Source organism: Henckelia pumila, unplaced genomic scaffold (assembly GCF_033568475.1).
Source record: "Henckelia pumila isolate YLH828 unplaced genomic scaffold, ASM3356847v2 CTG_80:::fragment_1, whole genome shotgun sequence".
Lineage (NCBI taxonomy): Eukaryota > Viridiplantae > Streptophyta > Magnoliopsida > Lamiales > Gesneriaceae > Henckelia > Henckelia pumila.
Window position 1 is genome coordinate 725,179 of NW_027331883.1, and position 20,267 is coordinate 745,445.

The 20,267-nt window shown below is 31.4% G+C and overlaps 2 protein-coding genes across 2 annotated transcripts; one reads left to right on the forward strand and one right to left on the reverse strand.

The window, feature by feature from the left end:
- The first annotated feature begins 11,410 nt into the window (after positions 1–11,410).
- On the forward strand, positions 11,411–12,816 carry LOC140873789 (protein BRANCHLESS TRICHOME). The gene has a single exon (XM_073277039.1). It carries the CDS (start codon positions 11,526–11,528, stop codon positions 12,447–12,449), a length of 924 nt encoding a protein of 307 aa, XP_073133140.1. The 5' UTR covers positions 11,411–11,525; the 3' UTR covers positions 12,450–12,816.
- A 1,390-nt stretch (positions 12,817–14,206) lies between these two features.
- On the reverse strand, positions 14,207–17,725 carry LOC140873755 (protein IQ-DOMAIN 18-like). Its single transcript, XM_073276994.1, has 5 exons — positions 17,234–17,725; positions 16,850–17,122; positions 16,160–16,396; positions 15,939–16,076; positions 14,207–15,108 (listed from the first exon to the last, which is right to left on the reverse strand). Exons 1-5 carry the CDS (start codon positions 17,369–17,371, stop codon positions 14,332–14,334), a joined length of 1,563 nt encoding a protein of 520 aa, XP_073133095.1. The 5' UTR covers positions 17,372–17,725; the 3' UTR covers positions 14,207–14,331.
- Positions 17,726–20,267: the final 2,542 nt, after the last annotated feature.

Below are 20,267 nucleotides of genomic sequence, written 5' to 3' on the forward strand. Positions count from 1 at the left end.
ATTTCATTAAATTTAATTTTTTTTAAAAATAATAACCCGAGTGAAACGCTAATCACCTTGACAGCTCGCTAGCATCTTCCATCGATGAAGACAAAATCAAATCATCATAGTTGATGAAATCATCATGATCCTTCTTGGCAAGTGTAACCCTTACCAGACGTTGCATAACATTTGTCGTGCATGAAAATTTGATCACCTTCTCACCACAAATCTACATTAAAAACAAAACAACTAATCAAAAATAAAATGCTTAAATGGAATGCGGACTGTGTTGATTGACCTACCATTTTCACCGACATGGATGACATTGCTAGGAGTGTATGCACTTGTGATTTTGGTAACGAAGACAAGGTTTTCAAGGTTTGTGTTGCGTGCAGAGCCATTTTAAATTTTCGAAAAGTGCTTCCTACCTGAAAGAAAAACACGAACTTAATCAAAGATTCTCGGTAAACCTAAGCTGAAAGAGATAGAAGAATTTATATATCATGATGAAATTTGATTCTGAGAAATTCTCATACCTTTAATTGTTGTAATGTTAACGAAGAAAATTAAATTAATATGTGAGAAAAAAACATCACTTTTTTAACTGATGAATGACATTGTTTCTGCGAAAACAGAAGAAATCCCATCGGTATTCTTTGAGTGATTATTGTCACTTTGACAATGTAAAACTATGCAATAATGTTGGTTTCAAAATTTTGCTTAACAATTTTTTTAGTTCTGTTTTTGCTTCTCTTCTAATTTATTTATTTTAATAGAAGCAAAGGAAGACAGTTATATGCACTTAATTATTTGAAAAAAAATAGAGTCTGACAAATGGTACAACTTTCAGTAGAAAAAGTAAGAAAAAAAAGGCAATAAAACATAAAGGCCGCATATAAAGAAGACCAAATTTAAGAGTAAAAATTTGAAAAGGTCTCTTTAAGAATCATATAAATAGACAATCATCCCCCACAAAAAAGATAAATAAAATTAACTAGACTGACATAACAATGGCAGATCAATCGCTATCGATGGATTTGATCATCGAAGTGTTGATACGTCTGTCGGTGAAATCTATACTAAAATTCAGGTGCGTTTCCAAAACATGGCGTGATTTGACCATAAGTTCTGTATTCATCAACACACACAAAAACTCAAGGAAAAACAGAGGTTGTTGCTTGTGAAACGCTATTTGTCTTCACAAAGACGGACACAGTGAGGTGTTGTCCTTTTCCGACCAATCGATTCATATTGTGGATCGTCATCTGCATATCATATGTCAACGTTTGCCACCACCAAGTGGAAAATCAGGAGAAATTACTTTCTCAACTCACGACGAGGAGTTCCTCGACGAGTTGCTCTCGTCCCATCTGTCGATTCTGATTCGGGGTAGTTTGAACATCACATGGGAGCGGGACTCAAACATCACAATCCATGGCCCCTGCAATTAAAACATGCACACCAAATTAATTAAGACTCTATGAACGTGATCATATGTTACAACATATATAGCATATTGTTCATCAATTAAATAAATGATACGCATCGATGATCTGCAGACTACGTGCTAGATCGATGATTCATATATATATATATATATATATATATATATATATATATATATATATATATATATATAATTGTACATACCTCTCTAAGATAATGGTGATGGGACTAAGAAAAGAGAAGCAGCAGCTTGTCTGTAAAAGCGTACGTAACATGAATGAGATTCAAATAATATTTTTATGTTATAAAAAACTATGCTATCATAAACAGATGTATTATATATAATGTATAAAAATTTATATAAACAAAATAATAATTCTTTTAATTTTAATTTTTTATTATATTTTAGATTTAATAAAATTTGATAATTAAAATATTTGTATATTATTATTATTATTATTATTATTATCGGGGCGGGTTCGGGGATGGGATAGCATACCCATACCCGCCCCAATATGTTTCAGTGATTTTTAAAAATCCACAAACTCGAATTCATACCCGAAAATACTCCCCAAATTAGCCCCGTTTCGGGTTTTCCCTGCGGGTACCTGAACCCGCGGGAATAATTGTCATCCCTATCCTTGGCTTTTCAACTCCTAAGCGATCATCTTTAACTTCTTAGCACAGCTCTTAGTTCATCTTTACCATTGTCACTGACTTGGCTACTGTGGGTGTACTACAACTCGAACATGTCTTGCCTCCACCATCCACTATCATGGGTCGATCTTTATTCTTACCCCCTACAGCTGAACCGAGCTTGGTTCTCGTTAATAAACTCGAATTGAGTTTAAGTATGTGGTAAAACCACTCATGGGATATTAAATTTCGACTCCACTCCCATATAATATTAAAAATTAAAAAAAATTCTCAACCTTTTTGCATAAAAATGTTAGTTAGTGCTTGAAAATACATTTTTTTAAATAAAAAAAAAGTGATTCTGCCCTTTACAAAATTTTCAAAAGATTTAAGAAGTATCTCATTGGAAAGTTGTATTGAAGACGAAATTGCGACATAACTGCACATTAACCCAAGAACAAAAGGTTATGTAATGCGAGGATAATAAAGATGATGAAGATTTTTTTTTTCGATGAAGTGGAAACATATTCAATAATTATATCCATTTCTCTCTCGTATTTGTACGGAGTTTGCATCTACACATGAGTAGCATGCGAGAACTCTCATTGATACATACACGATTCTTTGGTAGGAGTCCACCAAATAATTAAGATGAAATCATGAATAGATGAATATCATTTCAAATCCAAAATACAAACTCAACCGATATGCGTATATAACGAATATTACAAAAATTAAGCAAAAAACAACTATATAATTGGTGAACGTTTGCATAAAACTTATGTTTGTGACCTACGTACAACACCACATTTGTTCTTGTATGGTTCATTGAGTGAAAATATATGAAAAATGACAATGTGGAAAAAAAAAGTCAACTTATATCAGAACTCAAGAGTGTAAAAACCAAGGACTAACAACAAATGTGGGAATATGGAACGAAAGAACCTCCAGACCTACAAAATAAGAAATCGTGTTTAGTATATTTAGAACTGACCCATTAGCTTAATCTAATTAATAACTTAAAAATAAAAATACCCAAGCCCGACTAACATAACCCAGACCCGGACCCATCTAACTCGACCCATGACCCGAAGGACCCGACCCTGACCCCCCAGTCCTTGCCCAGCCCGGCCCACCCCAGCCCAAACCCGATCCCATCTCCCCACCGCGTGAAGGGGTGCTGCCCCTGCTACCGCCCGCCCAGACGTAGTCCACGTTTGGGCGGTCCTAACCATGCCAAGCCCCAGCTGGTATGCGGCCATGCAAACCAGAACCGACCCCTCTTCCCTAAACCCTAGCCTGCGAGTCATGACATCAGATCTAAACCAGCCTCTTGTTCACCCATTCACGCCTCAAACCAACCAAACCACTTGACTCTAAGGACCCTAGGACACTCTCCTACCTGCCTAACAGCAGCTGAAACCATTCCCTTGCATCAATACGTGACCATGCACATGTAATTCAAGCAAAAGCATGGGATATACATGTTCTAACCATGGATCTTCAAGAATTTAAAAAAATATTAGCAACCATCAATGACATCTGACATAAACAATTTAAATAGCTTTTATGGTGTCAAATAAGAGAATTCAACATGCCTTTCACCGAGATATACGAAATTCAAAGCTTATAACGCGTGTACGGTGCTCCGGGACAAACGGATCTTCAAACTTGATTAAAAATCTCCAAAGTATGGCTATGGTGGCTGATTTTCAAACGAAGAGGTGAAGAAGAAGCTGTTGGAGGCGGCTAAGGGGTTGGGGCGTGGGATAAGGGTATATTTAGGGTGTAATTTAGTGTATACTTAACTTATAATTACTCTAATTAGTCAAATACATTAATATATCATAAAAACATAATTTAAAAACTCCCAATTTAAATAAAATACATTAATACTTTTAATACATTAATTACTCTAATTAGTCAAATACATTAATATACCATTAACTTTATAAATCAAAATTATTATATTAAATAAAATACTATGTTACAAAAATTTATTAAGATTATATATTGTTTTTAAATTTCTCGAAATTAATTATATATATATATATAGCCTAATATAAATATTTTATAAATGTACGTAACATGAATAAGATTCAAATAATATTTTTATGTTATAAAAAACTATATTATCATAAACGGATGTATTATATATAATGTATAAAAATACATATAAATTAAATAATAATAATACTTTTATTTTTAATTTTTTTTATAATATTTCAGATTTAAAAAAAATTATTAAAATTTGATAATTAATATATTTGTATATTATTATTATTATTATTATTATTATTATTATTATTATTATTATTATTATTATTATTATTATTATTATTATTATTATTATCGATACGGGTTTGGGGATGGGGATGGGGATGGGGATACCCGCCCCAATATGTTTCGCAGATTTTTAAAAATCCACGAACTCGAACCTATACGTAGGTTTTGTTTTTTTTTTCAGATATTAAATATTACATGATCGTAAACGATGAAAAATATACAAAGGATGTTTTATCTTCATATTTTCACACATTGTACATAAATATTTTCGACAAGTTTTTAATGTGCGTTTTGGTTTGCCTGAAAAAAAATTTGACACCTAAAAAGATAATACGTGATTTTCTACGAATGTTTTGATTTTTTTTCTAAACATGTATTTTTAAAACAATTTTTTTTCTCTCTTGTTTTGTTTGGTAAATATGTCAGGGGATTGTCTTTGATTTAAGATTATGTTCAGCTTTGTTACTCCAATTGAAATACCTTCAGTAATGATAACAACTTGACAATGTTTTTTTACAAAGAGCATAACAATAACAACCCCCAAACCGATGACCATAAAGATAGCATGGTTCTCGGATTTGATGAAAAAGCTGGAAAACAGAGTATTTGTAAGAATGAACATTTATTTCATTAAATTTAATTTTTTTAAAAAATAATAACTTGAGTGAAACGCTAATCACCTTGACAGCTCGCCAGCATCTTCCACCGATGAAGACAAAATCAAATCATCATGATCATTTTTGGCAAGTGTAACCCTTACCAGACGTTGCATAACATTTGTCGTGCATGGAAATGGCACAATTTTCTGACCACAAATCTACATTAAAAAACAAAACAAACAGTCAACATATCAAAAATAACATGCTTAAATGGAATGCGGAGTGCGTTGATTGACCTACCATTTTCACCGACATGAATGACTTTTCTAGGAGTGTATGCACTTGTGATGTTGGTAACGAAGGCAGGGTTTTCCAGGTTTTTCTTGGGTGCAGAGCCATTTTTAATTTTTCAAAAAGTGCTTCCTACCTGAAAGAAAAGCACGAACTTAATTGGAAGATTCCCGATAAATCTAAGCTGGAAGAGAGAGAAAAATTTATATATCATGATGAAATTTGATGCTGAGAATTCTCATACTTTTATTTGCTGTAATGTTAACGAAGAAAATTAATATGTAAGAAATAGACATTACTTTTTCAAATGATGAACGACATTGTTTCTGCGAAAACAGAAGAAATCCCAGTGGTATTCTTTGTGTGATTATTGTCACTTTGACAATGTAAAACTATGCAATAATGGTTGGTTTTGAAATTTGGCTTAAAAAAATTTTTCCTTCTGTTTTTGTTTTTCGTATAATTTATTTATTTTAATAGAAGCAGAGGAAGACAGTTATATGCATTTAATTAGTTGAAAGAATAATGTCTAAGAAATGGACAACTTCCAGTAGAAAAAGTAAGAAAATAAAACCAATAGAACATAAATGCCGCATATAAAGAAGACCAAATTTAAGAGTAAAAATTTGAAAAATGTAGGAGATAATTGAATGCTAAATGGATGCGTAATTGCTTAATACCACGAATTCATGGTACCCTAGGGATTCAACCTGCTTACGATAATTTAAGCTTACTATCAACTTTAAAACACACGAAAGTGCTAGAAATATAAATTAACCTAAAAATTAATTCTTTACAAAGATTACTGACCATATTCGCCAGACCCATCGATCGCGATTCTATGCATCTAGGGATTACAATGGGGCGGGTCGGGGCGGGGATGCATTTCCCATCCCCGTCCCCGAATTCAAACCTGATCCTCATACCCGTCCCGATCCCCATTATTTCTTATCAGAGATTTTTCATATCCATCTCGCGGGGACCAAGTCTCATCCCCATATTCATACCCAAAAATATATATATATATATATATGAATCAGTAAATTTTATAATATAAGAATATAAAAATTATTATTCAATTTTATAATAAATACCTAAAATATTTTGGGTCAAATTTTTTATTATAATATTAACTTTTAAAATTAATAAAATATTTTAATTACAAAATATTTTAATAAATAAAAATTATTATATTTAAGAAAATACTCTGTTGCAAAAATTTATTAAGATTATATATTGTTTCTAAATTTATCAAAATTAATTTTACATACATATATATATATATAGGCTAATATAAATACTTTATAAGTGTACGTAACATGAATGAGATTCAAAATAATATTTTTATGTTATAAAAAACTACACTATTATAAACGAATATATTATATATAATGTATAAAAATATATATAAATGAAATAATAATAATACTTTTAATTTTAATTTTTTATAATATTTTTGATTTAATAAGATTTAATAAAATTTGATAATTAAAATATTTGTATATTATTATTATTATTATTATTATTATTATTATTATTATTATCATCATCATCGAGACGGGTTTGGGGATGGGGATAGCATCTCATTTCCCGCCCCAATATGTTTCGGAGATTTTTAAAAATTTACGAACTCGAACCTATACGTTGGTTTGGTTTTTGTTTTTCGGATATTAAATATTACATGCTCGTAACTGATGAAAAATATACAAAGGATTTTTTATCTTGATATTTTCACACATTGTACATAAATATTTTTCCCCAGTTTTTAACGTGCGTTTTGGTTTGCTTGAAAAAAATCTGACACCTAGAAAGATAATACGTGATTTGCTACGAATGTTTTGATTTTTTTTTCTAAACATGTATTTTTAAAACAGTTTTTTCCTCTCTTGTTTTTTTTGGTAAATATGTCAGGGGATTGTCTTTGTTTTAAGATTATGTTCAGCTTCGTTACTCCAATTGAAATACCTTCAGTGATGATAAAAACTTGACAATGTTTTTCACAAAGAGCATAATAATAACAACCCTCAAACTGATGACCATAAATATAGCATGGTTCTCCGATTTGATGAAAAAACTGGAAAACAGAGTATTTGTAAGAATGTACATTTATTTCATTAAATTTAATTTTTTTAAAAAAAATAACTCGAGTGAAACTCTAATCACCTTGACAGCTCGCCAGCATTTTCCACCGATTAAGACAAAATCAAATCATCATAGTTGATGAAATCATCATGATCATTGTTGGCAAGTGTAACCCTTACCAGGCGTTGCATAACCTTTGTCGTGCATGAAAATGACATCACATTCTGACCACAAATCTACATTAAAAAACAAAACAAACAATCAACATATAAAAAATAACATGCTTTAATGGAATGCGGAGTGCGTTGATTGACCTACCATTATCACCGACATGGATGGCGTTGCTAGGAGTGTATGCACTTGTGATATTGGTAACGAAGGCAGGGTTTTCAAGGTGTTTGTATTTGGTGCAGAGCCATATATTTTAAATTTTCGAAAAGTGCTTCCTACCTGAACGAAAAACACGAACTTAGTCGGATGATTTCCGATAAACCTAAGGTGAAAGAGAGAGAATAATTTATATATTACGATGAAATTTGATGCTGAGAATTCTCATACCTTTAGTTGATGTAATGTTAACGAAGAAAATTAAATTAATATGTAATAAAGAGACATCAATTTTTCAACTGATGAACGACATTGTTTCTGCGAAAACAGAAGAAGTCCCAGTGATATTCTTTGAGTGATTATTGTGTCTTTGACAATGTAAAACTATGCAATAATGGTTGGTTTCTAAATTTGGCTTAACAATTTTTTTCGTTTTGTTTTTGCTTTTCTTCTAATTTATTTATTTTAATAGAAGCAGAGGAAGACAGTTATATGCATTTAATTAGTTGAAAAAATAGTGTCAGAGAAATGACACAACTTCCAGTAAAAAAAAGTAAAAAAAGAAAGCCAATAGAACAGAAAGATGTCATATAAAGAAGACAAAATTTTAGAGTAAAAATTTGAAAAGCGAAGGAGAAAACTGAATGCTAAGTGGATGCGTACATGTTAAATACCACGAATTCATGACATCCTATGGATTCAACATGCTTACAATAATTTAAGCTTACTATCAACTTAAAAACACACGAAAATGCTAGAAAAATAGATGAACCTAAAAATTAATTCTTTACAAAGATTACTGACCATATTCGACAGACCCATCGATCGCAATTCTATGCATCTAGGGATGACAATGGGATGGGTCGAAGACGAGGATGTCTTCCCAATCCTCGTTCTCGAATTCAAACCCGATCCCCATACCCGCCCAATCTCCATTATTTCTTATCAGTGATTTTCCATATCCATCTCGCGGGGACCAAGTCCCCATCCCCATACCTATATCCAAAATATTTTCGGTCAAATTTTTTATTATAATATTAACTTTTAAAATTAATAAAAATATTTTAAATACAAAACATTTTTATAAATCTAAATTATTATTTTAAAGAAAATATTGTGTATCAAAAATTTATTAAGATTATATATTGTTTCTAAATTTATCAAAATAAATTATATATTATTTATATAGCCTAATATAAATATTTTATAAGTGTACATAACATGAATAAAATTCAAATAATATTTTTATGTTATAAAAAACTATACTATCATAAACGGATGTATTATATATAATGTATAAAAATATATATAAACGAAATAATAATAATATTTTTAATTTTAATTTTTTTATAATATTTTAGATTTAATAACATTTAATAAAATTTGATAATTAAAATATTTTTGTATTATTATTATTATTATTATTATTATTATTATTATTATTATTATTATTATTATTATTATTATTATCATCATCATCAATACGGGTTTGAGGATGGGGATAACATCCCCATACTCGCCCCAATATATTTCGAGGATTTTTAAAAATCTACGAACTCGAACATATACATAGGTTTGTTGTTTTTTTCAGATATTAAATATTGCATGCTCGTAAACGAAGAAAAATATACAAAGAATGTTTTATCTTGATATTTTCACACATTGTACATAAAATTTTTTCCCCAGTTTTTAATGTGCGTTTTGGTTTGCTTGGAAAAAATCTGACACCTAAAAAGATAATACGTGATTTGTTACGAATGTTTTGATTTTTTTTTTTAAACAAGTATTTTTTAATATGGTTTTCCCCGCTCTTGTTTTATTTGGTAAATATGTCAGGTGATTGTCTTTACTTTAAGATTATTTTCAGCTTCGTTGCTTTCTTTTAGTTAAAGTTTTCAACTTCCAAATACTTCTCCCAATTTATAACTTAAACTGCACACACAACTTTCCGCATCTTGTTGAATTTCTACTTCATTTAGCCAATTACCAAAGTGTAGATTTAAAACCTGCAAACCAAAAAAATAAACCTCGATCCACTGAACAACATACACATTAGCAAAGGTTGCTGGTATATCCAAAATATTTAATGATATTTAGTAATTAATCAAGAATTTGTGAGTTTTGTTTGTTCATATGTGAATTATAAAATCGAATAAAATAAATTAGAAAATATGGTTAAAATAAAGAGAATATTAATAGTATTTTTTTATATTTGAAAGAGTGCATGATATACTTTTTAAATAAATTATTTAAATGAAGAGTCCCATAAATAAATTATTGAAAGAGAAAAACACATTAATTATGTAATAAAGCAAAAAGTATAGTCAAGTAAATTAACAAATGAACTCACATATTTATATGTGTAATAATAGAATTAGATAAATAATATTAATAATAATAATTAAAACAAAAAATACATTAAATTGAAAACATTAATGAAAGAAAAACATATCAGTAAATTCCCAATTCAACATATATATATATAATAATATATTCATGACAAATAAAAAAATAAGAAAAAACACTGCCCGATGCCTATGCTTTAAACATGATCCCATGCATGAATTGGCACAGTTATTAGTTGCCGCTGGCGAAGTCCTGTTTGCTTCACAGTGGTCCAATTAATACGCAATAAATTAGCCTTCTTGGGGATCCTTTTCATCATACATGCACATCCTTTAAATATTTTAGTGTATATATATATACTAAATTACCGTGAGTTAATATGGAAAAAATTGAAGCTAAATGACAGAAAGCTTTAATACTATATAGAATTAGAGTTAGCCTTAATAATTTGAGTCACTAATGAAAAGTTGATGTTGGAACAACTATTTTATTCTATAATAAAGAAGACGTGATAGCAAGGAGACCATCCATGTGGGAAATTGATGTAATTAATGATTAGACATGTTACGGTATAAGTCTTTTCTTTGATATGGGACAAACTGCTTCGGACTGGAACATATATGATCATTTTATCATAAATATATACGATTATGTTATAAATTATGGTTACACGTTATATTTAAAAAACGATTTCAAAAATATATTTATAATAATTTTATAATTTCAAATATAATTTGTAACTCTTATTGTTAATGTAACATAACTCTAAATTATCTTCTTTATATGCAAACGGTTCAAAATATACCATTTTAGTGCGAGGGTGTCCCTAGTGAGTGTGCGTTTGATAAGCTTTTTTCATGAGATAAGAAATTTTAAAATAACTTTAAACGAAATAAAAAATAAAAAATTAAAGAGCTAAGCTCCAACTCGAAACTTCAACAACAAAAAAAATGGTTCCAAAAAAAGTGAAGCCAGCGAACTACCATCATATCATCATCACAATTCTTCCACTCATTCAATGGATCATATCTTCTAAGTTAAAGTAACTTGATTTTTGTTGAACCTTTTCAAGAACTGATCACTTAATCAAAGTTGGCTAAAAATGAACATATTACACTATCCCAAATCACAAAACATTAACATAATCATCACCAAAAAAAAAAAATGGAAAATCAAAATAAAAGACGAAAAAGCTAGTGTATGTAGAGTAAAAGCGAAAGGGATGTTGACATTTCAAAGAGACCACCTCATTCCCACCATTCACCCATGCATATGGTGTCATTAAATACACAGAAAGAGGTGCACCTAGCATGTGATGCACGTAACTTTTCCCTCTCCCCCCTCTTCAAATTGTCTGTCGATCAAATATATACATGGCCCTACTCCACTTAACAGAGCACAAAGGCAAAAGAAATCAGTGATGCATATTATTATTATTGGTGGCCACGAATATTAAAGTTTCTTCTAAAGAAAAAAGGCATCCAATCTTACCCAAAAACGATTGAGTTAAAGCAAGATTTACAACCCCCCATGTTAATGGAGGAGATGATGATGGTGATGATGAAGATGAAGATAAGAAGCCATGAAACTTCCTCCACTTGTGTTCATCAACACAACAATCATCATACCAATTTCCTCATCAAATCTTCCACCTCATGCTCTCGTCCCACTTGGAAACTTTACGAAAATCCCTTTTATATTTCTCAACAAAATCAAGAACACGGCTCCACCGATAACAAGAAGCAAATTCACAGGCTCCACCTCCCTATATCATCGCGTAAGATCGCCGCTTCTTTCTGGGATTTGACGTTCATCAAGCCTTTCATGGAATCCGAGCTCGAAATGGCCAAGGCGCAGATCAATGAGCTGAAAGCCGAGCTAGAGTTTGAGCGAAAAGAACGTAAAAAAACAGAGTCTTTGAACAAGAGGCTAGCTAAGGAGCTGTCGGAAGAGAGAAAGGGGAGAGAAGCATTGGAGCGAGTATGCGAAGAGCTGGCCAAAGAAATTTCGTCCGATAAAGGAGAGATATCGAGGTTGAAGAAAGGTATCGAAGAGGAAAGGAAAATGCTGCGTGTGGCAGAGGTTATCAGAGAAGAGAGAGTTCAAATGAAGCTGGCCGAGGCGAAGATACTGTTAGAAGAGAAGTTCACAGAGCTGGAAGTAGCTAAAAAGATGGGAGCCGAACCATCTTTGGTATCGTCTTCTTCTGAAGCAAAACAAGAAACCCATGTTCATACAATGGCGGTAATCCAGAAAAGATCGTCCCCTGAAGCCGAGAATCCTCACATAAGAAGAGGGATCAAAGGGTTCGTCGAGTTCCCGAAAGTGGTTCGAGCAATTGGTTGCAGAAGTAGCAAGCATCTGAGCAACAAACTCGAGTGTCAAAAGGCTCAGCTCAAGATTCTGCTTAAACACAAGGGGACTGTGAGATTTAATGGCGTCGTTGCGAGATAAGATCACATATACGTTTTGATTGATTCGATTTGATATATTGTGCTAATTGTTAGTTGATTAGAGTTGGTTTTGTGGTTGAATTTGTTTCTTTCTCTTTTGGTAGCAGATTCTTGAGCTCTTGCTGTATGTGAATATGGCTTATTATATTATCCCACGGATATATGGGAGAAGAAATCGGTTGAATAGTTTAAGAAAAATAATGTTTAATTTAATAATTAATAATAGCTAGCTTTGATTATGAATTAATTTGTGATTAATATAGGGATTTGGTGGAAGGAAGGGATCATGAGTAGGCTGAATACAATATTGTGAGAATCAAGAGCTTTTGGATAGGATTTAATTTAAGAATTCCATTGAAGGAAATGGACAGATGGGTCAAGCATTATTAATGTAGTTGATTTAATGTTAATTAAACTCATGAATCAATCAATCAACAAATTAAAAGTGTCAAATTCTAGTTATGAGAAAATAATTTTTTTAGTGTAAACTTATTTATTTTGTGGTTTTGATCCATTAATTTTTCAAATTTGATTTTGATACATTATCTTTTAGTTTCGGTTATTTTGGTCCAAATGCAGAGCTGATGTGGCACCAGAAATTATTGACGTGACATCGAAAAATGCTGACATGTCAAGTTGTTACGTCACCAATTGGAACAAAATAACTGAACATTACAAATTTTTGTTACAAAAATCAAATTTTGATAAGTTAATATACCAAAAAAAAAAAATGGACAAAATTAATTTCTTTTCGGTTATTCATTCTCCTCAATCGCTCATTGGTCAAACTTTGACCGATAGAACATACTGTTGATCTGCAAGTACAATATTGAAGTTGATCTCCTCGGAAAAAAAAAAAAAAAACATTGATAAGTTTATGAGAAAATTGCAAGTTTGATAATGTATATTTGTCAATTTGCGATTTCGGTCCTCTGTTTTTTTATATTTTACTTTTAGTCATGTATGTTTTGATTTTTGGCAATTTCAGTCTTTTTTTCTTCGAAAATGTTTACTTGGCAATATACATTTCAACTCCACATCAGTACTACAATGGTGCCACATCAGCGCCACTCAGATAAAGGACTAGAATTGCCAAAAAAATAAAAATAGCATACTAAAATTAAAACATGAAAACATAAAAGACAAAAATCACAATATGACAAACTTACCGAACGAGAAAAGCAATTTTCCGTAAGTTTCTTTACAATTTAATGTTGAAAAGGTTACGTTTGAGCCCATTTTCACTGAAATTTGATTGTTTAAAACTATGAGTGTTTAATTTTTAATTGAAAACTGGAAATAGAGAATAAATTTAATTTATATCAATTAAGTAGTTTAATTTACGTGCAGTACTGACTGTACTGTGACTAAGTTGTCTATTTATATTCCAGACCTTAGTTAAGCGTTTCATAAAAAAATATTGTGGTCATATTTTGTTTTATTTTAAGGATTACGAACTTCTTTACCAAAAAATAAAGATAATAACTTCGATTTCCTGGGCACCAGAATTAAGAAGTACAGCTGTTCCGGTCATGGTTCTAAGAAGAAGAAAGTTTTTATTTTGTTTTATTTTTTTGTATTACCTTAATTTGTTGACTGGTTTAAATAATATATCAATGAAGTACAATATTTGTGCGTACTAGAGTTATTTTCCAGATTTAGGCAAACCAAGTCATATCTAGTTGATGGAAAGATATTAACGTTGCAAATCTAAAATAGCATCACTCTTTTTTGTTTTTTTGTTTTTTTTGTATTTTTTAACTAAATAAGGAATTAAGAGTCTCAAAGAAAGAACATTTTACAAGCCATCATATTTCTATTTCTCACGTACATAGATTGCAACAAATGCTTGAAACTTAATTCCCATCAGGACATATTGTTTATCATCTTAACCATCTTCGAAGATCTGTGGTCGAGCATGGCGAAAGCTCTCCGCCGATACTATCTGTGTAACATGAATGATTCGACTGTTGCTCCATCCCTACATAGCCTGCTTTTACACTCTTGAAGCTTGGACTTCTCAGATTCTGGTTAAAGCTACCGAATCCTAAATTCGCATAGTATGGCTCTGGTATGGGGTATGTGAGACGTTTTTTCGCAGACCCTCCACCGCGATCTCTGTCGGGAGTGGAGGGCCTTTGTCTTGGTGCACTATGTGATCTAATCCGGGCTTTTGCTGACTCGGTGCTAGCCATGTAATTAGGCATCATGGTGTTGTTTGAGCATGGCATGGAGCTACGTAGACTCGGGGTATTTGCTGTTGAGTAGCTGCTTTCATCTCTTAGGCATCTAGGACTCGAGGAACGAACTTGTGGGGGTCGTGGTTTCGATACAACGGATGGGGTTATAGGAGATTGAGTAATATTGTGAAGTGACGATGATCTATGGTGAGATGAGACCGCGGCATGTGGGATAGATTGTCTGTGAAGTGGGCTTTGGCAGCTTGATTTTCGAGCATTAGTCGACGAATATGTGGACGTGGTTTTTTGCGAGTCCATCTCGACCGTTTTGAAGGAGTCTCTTCTATGATCTGTTGAAGCCCTGCTGCTCATCTCCCATTGCTTTGTTGCTGTTGTCCACTTATCAAGGTAACCTTCTCTGTTTTCCAGCTCCTTTTCGCCTTCGTTGTATGGATTCCTATGGGAATCCCATATCTTGTTCTGAAACAAAGAAATGGTTTTTAAAACCCTTCGGATCAAGAGATAGACAAGGTAAGCAATGAAAACAGAGTCGTCTGAAGTCGAATCACACTCGAAAATTACAGAACAGTTCATTCAAGAACTATGAAGATGGTTAAAATCTGTTCATCTGCATGAAGTCGACTTTTTGAATGGTTGGTATTTGATTGTATTCTAGTTGATACGACAGTACTACGATTTTATTACTTCTTTCTACACCTCAATGGCATATATATCCAGACAACAAAATTTAACTATATATGAAAGAATAAAAACAAAACTGGTGATGACCCACTGGCCACCCTCAATACTTCTTGTAAGCAAATCTTGGTCAAATTCTGACCAAGGTGTGATGGACCTCGAAATGTGACAAAACTAATGTTTGCCCACTTTCTACATGTATCTCATGTCATAAGCCTTAAAACAAACTTCAATCCCAAAAAATTAGCCTGAAAACTCCATCCAATTTATTAGTTATTCCATATTTTACCACAAATCTCGTATAAGACATGTAACACTACAAAATTTTTGAGAAACAAATGCCAACAATGGCCCAATCTAAATGACTTTCACTGACTATCAATATTCGAACCTGTTGTGAGCTGCATTACCAATACAAAAACCTTAGTGAGACAGTCAGACAGAGACCTGTTGGGAGCCAATATGAGACATTTAGCACTTGTATAGCCTCACTTTCTCAGTATTACATCACTTCTTATTAACATATAAAGATTATGATTGAGCCATACTTCATAAGTTTTTCTAATAATGCTACTGGCATTTTACTGAAAGTAAATGTATAGACAAGAAACCTGTTGGGAGAAAGCAAAAGCCAGTGTTTTTTCACGCGTCGATTCAGCTTCATTTCTGGCTTTTACAATGTCATCAAGCTCCTCGAGTGTACTTGGGCAGTCTCTCCATTCATCAGTGGCCCAGCTTCCATCTCTGGACTGTAAAATAAGCATCATCAAATTACAATCAAACCATTGTATCTAAAAAAAAATCAATACACAAATCAATCAAGAAAACACACCATGGACCTCCTGTTTCTTATGTCTTTGAGGTACATAGAACGGTTTGTTTCCCCGGGCATTGATCTTCTCCCTCCATCATGCGAAAGCCGGACACGTTGATCACGCACTCGGGCCTGAACTCGAAGGAGAGCTTGCATGCATTTCATTGTCATATTAGCTTGTTTTCTTACATTCTGCCCTCTTATTAGAGCTTGAAGTTTCACTATTCCTTTAAGCGCTGCTAGAGCTCTCCTCGCCTACATTCATTCAAATTAAACACTTGTAAAGGGAACTAGACGCTTATAATGTGTCAAATCGGCTAATAAATTATTTGATTTTTGAGTAATCTGACGCTGACTTTGGTCTATTATCATGGAAAGCTGCTTCAACACTTGTATTCTTCATTCAAAATATTCAAAGTCTATATAACTTATAACTTCAATGGAACCAACATTCCTACAACTCGAAGTCTCGAATCAACTAATGTTTGATGATGAATAATATCTTCATTCATAGTAAAGTTTCAGTCACATCGATTATTATCAACCTCCATAGGAACCACAAAGTCAAATTTGAATTCAAAAACTTATGAATCAATTGCAAAACAACTATATTCAGATATTCCTAAAAGGCTTTGTAATTTTAACACTGCCCATTTAATTTTTACCATCTTTAATATTGTAAGTAAACGAAGTCTGTAAATGACTTACTAAGTATCCCCTGAATGCAGTTTGAATGACTTTGGCCGCAGAATGCTGTTTAAACGAAGCGGCATTATAAGTCGGCTGAGTCAACCTGATTATCTCTACCGCCGCTTTAGCAGTCGCCACCGCAGCTTCAGCCGCGGCGGCCGTGGCCGCCGCCACGGCTATGGCATGTCTATGCTCGGAAGCCAACACGGATTCATCTGTTGCAACCACTTTTCCCTCATTTACAATATTACTAGAATGCTTCTTGAACAGCCATCTCCTCTTCTCTGTCTTCTGCACAAAACCCACGAATCCAAATGAAAGATTATACACTCCCAAATTACAATGCCAGCGGTAAAAAAAAAAAAAAAAAAAAAGATGGGATTTTTAGAAATTAAACATCACCTTTTCTTCTTCTTGTTCCTGCTGATTTTGATGCTCCGTTTTCCTTCTGCAGCTTTTCTTCTCAGTTTCTTTCGTTGGAGACCTGAAAGCTCTTTTCACTGCTGTCAACCATGAATAATTCCCTCCCGTCTTTCCCATGGAAAAGTTTGCAGAGAAGTTGTACGTACGAAGTGAAGGAAGAATATGCAGCTGGCTGGCTTTCTTTATAGAGTAAAAGAGTAATTATATATACAATATACAACACACAGATTCGTTTATTCCTTTGTCACGTTATGTGATTTCATTCGCAGGATTTACAATTGGAAACAAAACGAAAGTTATGGATAATTTTTTTTAATGTATAATAAATACCCATAAGTAGATATTAAAATTAATAATTTAAAGTAGCTAGTGAAAACAAATCAAACGACTATTGAATATATAGACGAGGTTTATATATGTATATTATTGTGTTGAATACAATAAATGTTGTGTAGAGTGTGATTCAGCTGATTGTAATTAATGAGTTTGTGTGCCGAATAATGTAAGTAGAAGAAATGGAAGTACTCCTATTTGGTTGTGGTTGTGGTTGTGTTTTTGGACTAAAATGGTAAATTGAGTGGACAGGTAAAAGTGAAGAGGCTCCAATTTATAAGCGTAGGTATTTTGTAGTGGCATTGGAATCAAGAGAAAATAAGTAAGTGGGTTGGTGTCAGAAATTGAGGAACTAAAGGACATTAATGTGAGAGGAAAAAAAAAAGAAAAAAAGAAAAAAAGAGAGTTTCAAATGAAAGAAAGCTGTCACATAGGAATCCAAGCCCATCTATCTACAAAAGAAAAGAAAAGAAAAGAAAAGAAAATAAGTGGGCTTTGTGATTGAACGTGCCATTATTTTTGCTCATTAATAATTGCTGACTCTCCTCATGCCTTCACGTGCTATGTGTCATAATGCTAGTGAACTCGTTAAAAAAAAAAAGAAGAAGAAGAAGAACCAGGTACAAATTCGTTGGGTGATTTTCACTCTTTTGTTTTTTGGGAGTATTCTCCACTGAAGATTAATTAACAGATATATAAAATAAATAAATAAATAAATAAAAACAGAGCATTTATATGATAAAACTGTAGAGCATATAATAATAAATTGTGACAAGAATATTGAGATTCACTTAGTTTAATGTGTACATTTTGTTTTGGTCAAAAAACACATGTATAATAAGGGATTATTTTATGCTACATTTGAAATATTTTCTCCCTCATTATGTGGTCAAATATTAACCATTGAATCATCAACAATATGTCAATTTTTATAAAAATATAAGGATCACATATGATCTAATAAGTTCGATAGAATCAATTTATTCCCAAATGAAATATTTCCATATGGATTATTATTATATATATCAACTTTTAAGACATGTGCAGTTGCAGTGGGGATCCAGATTCTATTTATTTTTATTTTGGTTTTTTTTTTTGGTAAAGGGACCAGTGACAGTGGTGGTGATGGTGGTGGTGGGTGCATTTACCTCTGGACTGGTCAAACAATATTGGTCTCTGTAATTTTAGTTTCCCAATCTCCTTTTATTTTATTTGAGTGACTAAAAACAACTGTGGTTTTGGGCCTTTAACTAGTTACAGTGAATTAGTGAAAGCTTCATTGGTCCCATGTAAAATATAGTAAATAGTTTTCAACGGTGCAAACAACTTACATTTCTCGATATAAACTCAAGTAATTAAAATATAGATTTTTTTTGTCGTATTATGTGATCTACATCTTATAATTAACAACGAGAAAATAATAAAAAAAAACAAATCAAACAATTGATTTCCGCATGCAATTAGTGCACAATCTCGATTCAAATAGATAATAATGACGGTTCGGTGTATAATTTATATTGTGTATTGATGTACGTGTATTTATATAATATTTTTGTAATTAATTTGATTTGATTTATATTTAAATAAGAGTAATATCATAGTTGTGAAAATTATTGAGAGACAAAACTATAATTTGAAATATCAAAATATAAAAAATATATATATAACAAAAGTATAATATCTATATCACATAAGGACAATTTTGGTTTAAAAAAATTATGTCTAATAGACAAATTCTTTACATATACAAGAAAATATAATAAGAGATCATGGCATTGAAATATTCGGGTAGGTGTTTGATAATTAAGCTGTCTAAGGAACAAATTTTTTATATATAGGAGAAGATATAAACAAGAGATCATGACATTGAAATATTCGGGTACGTATTTGATAATTAAACGGTTTATAGGTTTCGTGGATGATTGCTGAGGCAAAAAATATTTTACCAAAAGAATAAAATATTTAAGATAATGCTATGTGTACATAGAGTCTTGCATAGAAGGTTACACGTCATATTAAATTAGAAAAGTATCTCAAAATTATTTCAAATTTTTTTTTCTTTTCAATCTACAATTCTTTGTCTTGCTCTAAAAATTTTTCACTAAAATATTATTTTTTTATTTTATTACTTACTTTTAGAATTAATTTTACCAAGCTCAACAAAAGTAATTATTTTATAAAATTTTAAAAAATAATTATAAATATATATAACTTTTTACTGAGTTCAACAAAATAATAATTGTTTATTTTTTTACTAAATATATTTTAAAATTTTTAAAATTAAACTTTCAAATTTAAATCATATATAAATGAGATTTTATTACTATGTATTTAAATTAAAATATATTTATTATTATGTGTAATAGTTAATATTTTGTTAAAAAACAAAATAAAAAATCAAATCATTAGGTTTGGATTGATCGGGTTAGTCGAGTTCGGGTCGGTCGCTATTGATTTATTCGGGTTTGGTTTGAGAAATGTTTAAAAAGTTTTTGTAATTATTTATAGATTAATTAAGAAATATTTAATATATTTTTATATATTGTATGGTTGAAAAAGAAATGTATATTGTATCATAGATTTTCAATATGTAATAATTATTTTATAAAACATTGATTTTTAAAATAATTTTTATTTGTGTAGTAAGTATATTTTAAATTTCGTACAATTAAACTTTTAA

Excerpts from the sequence above, each read along its gene's own strand:
- LOC140873789 (XM_073277039.1), top strand. The coding sequence starts at position 11,526 with ATGTTAATGGAGGAGATGATGATGGTGATGATGAAGATGAAGATAAGA.
- LOC140873755 (XM_073276994.1), bottom strand. The coding sequence starts at position 17,371 with ATGGGAAAGACGGGAGGGAATTATTCATGGTTGACAGCAGTGAAAAGA. Across the intron at positions 17,123-17,233 it reads AGGAACAAGAAGAAGAAAAG|AAGACAGAGAAGAGGAGATG; the intron begins GTGATGTTTAAT and ends GGTTTTGTGCAG. Across the intron at positions 16,077-16,159 it reads TAAGAAACAGGAGGTCCATG|TCCAGAGATGGAAGCTGGGC; the intron begins GTGTGTTTTCTT and ends CTTATTTTACAG.